Source organism: Rhipicephalus microplus, chromosome 4 (genome assembly GCF_043290135.1).
Source record: "Rhipicephalus microplus isolate Deutch F79 chromosome 4, USDA_Rmic, whole genome shotgun sequence".
Taxonomy (NCBI): Eukaryota; Metazoa; Arthropoda; class Arachnida; order Ixodida; family Ixodidae; genus Rhipicephalus; species Rhipicephalus microplus.
In genome coordinates, this window is record NC_134703.1 from 8,511,360 (window position 1) to 8,517,359 (window position 6,000).

Sequence of the window (6,000 nt, forward strand, 5' to 3'; positions counted from 1 at the left end):
CTTCGATACGTTCAAAATAGTTCGAATATTCGTGAACTTAGCCGCCTCTAAGAGGGTGGCGTGAAGTCTAGGGAGGGGAACACTATGCACTGCCGCTGCTTCAAACAAAAGCACATGCGGAAGCAATAGGGTAACCAATTTGATAAATTCCAGTGGTGTAAATCCAAAAGAATCGCACGAGGGGACAAACATTTTGCAATGGCGATTATTTTTTTGTTTATAATATTTATTTTATCTTTACTAATATATTGTGATAGTACAACGCGAACAAAGCCGCGAACTTAACGATCAAACCCTGGCCGTCCATTGTGCTGGTGAACGGGCCGCCAGGCTCGGCTTGACGGTCCCTACGTGCGATTATCCTGGTGGCGCGGGGTCTCCCTTGCGTCTTCTCAGGACCAAAATAAAGTTTTAATCAATCGATCCTCTCATCTCGTACAACGAACCGTCAAAACATTTTCACGTGGCGTGGAGACAACACTCACCACCACACAGAAAACTAAGCATATCTCAAACTCTGACACTGAGGATTCTTCAAGTTGGCGTGCGCCCTAAGTCCGAGCTACTACACAAGATTTATCCCGAAATACAGCCCACTAATACACGTTCCTTCTGCAATGATAAAGCTAATTTTGAACACACGCTCTGGCAGTGCCTCGCGTTACGCTGTGGTGAAGTTACCACGACATCCAAATGGGAGGGTGCTATCTCTTGCTCTGAACGCTATGGGCTGTCTTATGGACCCGTGACACAGCAGAGACACTTGGTCTTTCTGTGGCGACGTGGGAGTGGCCTGCAACGTGCTAAAGCGTGTTCCAAAGAATCTAAAATGTTCATTCGTCTATCCATCCATATCCGTGACGGAAGTGCGTAAGCAGAGCCGTGGTGAACCCCGCTATAACACACTGTTGTCTTCAAAAAAAAATAAATACACCATATCCCACTAAATGGAATCATGTATAGATGCAAAGCAGCGTGTGCTAACGCTTAGACTGGCGGCGACGTTTACGCTGGCACTCATCGCGGCGTTGCGCAGCAGAGAAACCTGTGAAGGCGCAAAGCACGCAGTGATGAACCAGTGCTTGCTACTGGAGCATTCCAATCACTTTTATGGAGCAATGAGATACAGAAGACTATGATTGGACATGGAGACCCGCAGTCCGCTTTTAGTTAAAGCGCACGCTGCGAACTTGAGGGCCGAAGCTCATCATGGTGCGGGTCATTCCCTCGTAGTTGCATGTCGTTGTAGCGACTTCTAGTTAGTTTGAAGAATTGCTCACTAGATGGCGTTGCATGCATATGTCCTTGTAAATATCACTGAATGGCATCAGTGTTTTTTGTATGATAAGAAATTCACAGCATATCCAAGGAGTGCATGTTGATGAGTGGGGCCGTCTGTCCGTCCGTTCGATGCGTGCTCCAGTGTTATAGGAGTGGACGGAGAGACAGACGGACGCAGAAACAAACAGACAGACAGGCGGATGAAGTGACAGGTAGCCACAAACACAGACAGACAGACGGACGGACGGATGGACGAACCGACGGACGCTTCGCCCCACTCATCATTGACTCCATGAGTATGTTGTGAATTTTTTATTTTCCAACAACGCAGAGGAAAAATCTCCCACCGGCACTACTTCGGAGGTCAAGATCCAGCGTCTATATATTGTAGGTACTCACAATATGCGGGGTGCACGGGCAGTGAGTGGTTGTGCAGCGAGAGCAGTTTGTTTTTTTCAATGACGAAACTCGCTTGCGGACACTGCCTGCGTTGGAGTCGTAATTTGAAAGAGAGGGGAGTGTAGGAAAAGAGAGGACAAGCGAGCATGCGCAATGGAGGTGCAAACGTCGCAAGAAAGAATGAATGTCCCGAGAAGAGAGGGGGGTGAGCATAGACTTGCAGACACTGCCTGCGTCGGCGTAGTGAAGCGAGAGAGGCGCGCGCACCCGCATCATCATCATCATCATCATCATCATCAGCCTGACTAGGTCCACTGCAGGACAAAGGCCTCTCCCATGTTCCACCAGTTAACCCAGTCCTGTGCTTGCTGCTGCCAATTTGTACCCGCAAACTTCTTAATCTAATCTGCCCACCTAATCTTCTGTCTCCCCCTAACCCGCTTGCCTTCTGTGGGAATCCAGTTAGTTACCCTTAATGACCAGCGGTTATCCTGTCTACGCGCTAGATGCCCGGCCCATGTCCGTTTCCTCTTCTTGATTTCAACTATGATATCCTTAACCCACTTTTGCTTCCTGATCCACTCTGCTCTCTTCTTGTCTCTTAAGGTTACACCTACCATTTGTCTTTCCATTGCTCGCTGCGTCGTCCTCAACTTAACCTGAACCCTCTTTGTAAGTCTCCAGGTTTCTGCTCCGTAGCTAAGTACCGGCAAGATACAGCTGTTATATGCCTTCCTCTTGAGGGATAGTGGCAATCTACCTGTCATAATTTGAGAGTGCTTGCCAAATGTGCTCCACCCCATCCTTATTCCTATCTCGTGGTTCGGCTCCGCGGTTATTACCTGCCCTAAGTAGACATAGTCTTTTACAACTTGAAGTGCACTATTACCTATCTCGAAGCGCTGCTCTTTTCCGAGGTTGTTGTACATTACTTTCGTTTTCTGCCGAATAATTTTAAGACCCACCTTTCTGCTCTCCTTGTCTAACTTCGTAATCATGTGTTGCAATTCTTCCCCTGAGTTACTCAGCAATGCTATGCCATCGGCGAAGCGCAGGTTACTAAGGTACTCTCCATTAACTCTTATCCCTAACTGTTCCCGTTCTAGGCTTCTGAAAACCTCCTGCAAGCATGCGGTAAATAGCATTGGGGAGATTGTGTCCCCCTGCCTTACACCCCTCTTGATTGGTATTCTGCTGCTTTCTTTATGAAGCACTATGGTAGCCGTTGATCCCCTGTAGATTTCTTCAATGATCTTTATATATACTTCATCGACGCCCTATTTCCGCAGTGTCTGCATGACGGCTGATATTTCTACTGAATCAAACGCCTTCTCGTAATCCATGAAGGCTATGTACAGTGGTTGGTTATATTCTGAGCATTTTCTATTACCTGATTGATAGTATTAATGTGGTCGATTGTTGAGTAGCCTGTTCGCAATCCTGCTTGTTCCTTTGGTTGATTGAAATCTAATGTTTCCTTTACTCTGTTAGCAATCACCTTTGTAAATAGCTGGTATACTACAAAGCGAAAGCTGATCGGCCTGTAATTCTTCAAGTCCTTGCCACCTCCTTTCTTATGTATTAAGATGATGTTAGCATTCTTCCAAGACTCTGGTACTCTTCCCGTCAGGAGACACCTCGTAAACAGGGTGGCTAGCTTTTCTAACACCAGCGTTGCGCATTCGCAACGCTGGTGTAAACACCACTGGGAAGAATCCCCACAGGAGTCAGGCGCTGCGCCGTGCTCCCAACTTGACTGAAGAAATTAGGTGCCTTCTTCTAACCACTACCACCACCACTACCACAGGAAAGAGAGAAGGAGCGAACGTACGCTAGCAGATGCTGCCTGCGTCGGGGTTGCGAGGCAAGAAAGGAAGAGCGTAGGAGAGAAAGAGGGGAGGGGACGCGCATATACGGTAAGGGCGGTCATGCCGCATTGAGCTCAACCACAACGACGACAGCATTGAGCTGCTTCACATTCAAGTGTAATGGTGGCACACCATAATTATTGCGCGGCGGCAGCGTGGTCAATCACGGCATGGACTAGAGGGGACTCTGGCACTGCGATCGTTCAGCGACCATGGGAATTGTAGGTATGACATAGATTCGCCTAGCCTTCGTGCTTGCAGGCGGTGAATCGCACTTGTGGCTTCGTTTATTGCTGCGTTTTGGTTTTGTTTCGAACGAAAGAACAAATTGTTTTGAACTTCTTTGGCTGATTTGAAATGTTGATCCTAAAAGGTGAAGGTGGTGAAGCGCAAGGGCAGTTCCATGTTCTTCCCGCCCTGCCACAACGCACATGCTGGGACACTTGCTACACCCAAGCGGAGGACAAATGAACGAATTGGCGACGCTCTTTCACCATCCGCTTTGTTGCGGCAGGGATCTCGGCACGTGCGTTGTGGCTGTGCGGGTAGCGCGTAGAATGGCTCTGACTGTCGAACACTAGCCGATCGTTGTTTCGTGGCAAAGCATCTTCAAGCCACGCGAAGCTGAACGGAACGAGAAGTACGAAGACTAGGTAGATTCATGTACCACCCATAATTCACATGCTTGCTGAAACGCCATGCGTTGCAGCTCCCATAGACACTAGCGCCACAGTTTCCTCTAGTGTATATTTAGGAAACTCTATGACTCACGGGACATGGCGCGAGCAAAAACAAGCGGCAGCGGCGGCACACACATACCCTAAGCTTGGAAGTACTTGTTGCTGGGCTAGTTGGTTCGTCATACTGAGGGAAACTTCTAGACGCCTAAACCACCACAGGAAAAAGACGCATAGAAAGAGAGTCATCCTCGCTATTTCTCTGTGTATCTCTCTTCCTGTGGTGGTTTAGGCGTCTAGAAGTTTCCCTCGGTATCCTAAGCTAATCACAAGGGAAGCGGGTGGGTCAGTAACCCCTCGACTACGCCATGATTTACGCCAGTGGTAATGAGAATTTCCCGTTTATAACTGCTGCTTCATGCAAATAGTCGCCTACATTAGAGCGTTAGCCACTTTCAGCCATCATTTAGTCAACATTAGACAAAGCTACAGCACGCGAATAATAACTGCAATCGTATTCAATCCGGAATGCTCGTCGACTTCTTCGTGCGTCGTTACAGCATATCTACGGAGTAAATGAGTGGGGCGAAGCGGCCCTCTGTCTGTCTGGTGATATGTTGGGCTAGCTACACCGCCGGAAAGAACCACCTAGACCATAAGGAGCGTCGCTCCTAAAAGTGGAAGCATCAAGGCCGACTGACTCCGCGCACTCACAGTAACCATCCTCCACCCTGAAAGTCGACTCTGTCCAGGCGTCCCCTGTGGCAGCAGGCGCAGAAAGAAGCGCACAGCACTCGACTTATGAAACGCTGCAGCCGGTAGAGCGGTGGGTGCACGGGCTGCAGGCCGCACCGGCGCCTCCACGAGTTCGCCCGCTCCATCTTGTAGCGCTCCAGAGCACGTCGCACGCTGTACATGTAGCGTTGCTGCTGCACCCAGAACATCACTCGGCCCGTGAAGAGCTTGCGCAACAGTACCGAGCACAGCGTTGTGGCCATGCGTCTGATCACTGCGTCCTTTGCGTATACGAAAGGCAACCGTCGGCTCTCCCTGCGTAATGGTTAAAATATGCTTAGTGCGTGGGCACGTGCGCGTGCGCGTGCACGTGCACGTGTGTGTGTGTGTGTGTGTGTGTGCGTGTGCGTGTGTGTGTGCGTGTGTGTGTGTGTGTGTGTGTGTGTGTGTGTGTGTGTGTGTGTGTGTGTGTGTGTGTGTGTGTGTGTGTGTGTGTGTGTGTGTGTGTGTGTGTGTGTGTGTGTGTGTGTGTGTCGGGAGGGGTGGGGAAGTGCATCTTTACCATCAGCCGGACTACGCCTACTGCAGGGCGAAAATCCCTCCCGTGATACGCCAATCAACCCAGTCTTGTGCTTTCTGCTGCCACGTTATACCTACGAACCTTTTAATCTCATCGGCCCACTTCACTTTCTGTCTCCCCCTCGTGCCTTTGCCTTCTCTGGTAATCCAGCTAGTTATCCCTAAACACCAACTGGAACGAAACTTTACTTGGGCTGAAGCGGCCATATATACGTAGTATAATACGGTAAGTTACGACAACGACAGTGAAAAATTTCACCGTCACGTATTTAATTTACAATTGGTGCTCTAATTGCCAGCAATCATATGACATGGACCTCTAGTGGTGTGCCCAAGCAAATCGAAGAGAACCGGATATGACGATTACAACAGAACTGAAATCTACAAGTACTGCTGACTGGGCGAGGTGGTACATGATTAAATGATATTGCTTTAGCGCAGCTCAGTTTGAGCGTGAAGGA

General features: G+C 49.1%; 1 protein-coding gene across 1 annotated transcript in view; it reads right to left on the reverse strand.

Annotated features, from left to right (window-relative positions):
- The window catches only part of LOC142814121 (DC-STAMP domain-containing protein 2-like), a 150,588-nt gene extending 145,365 nt beyond the window's left edge, over positions 1-5,223 (reverse strand). The window contains exon 1 of the mRNA XM_075892050.1: positions 4,940-5,223. Coding sequence (XP_075748165.1) covers positions 4,940-5,223 — 284 coding nt within the window. The remainder of the gene's footprint in view (positions 1-4,939) is intronic.
- Between the last annotated feature and the right edge of the window lie 777 nt (positions 5,224-6,000).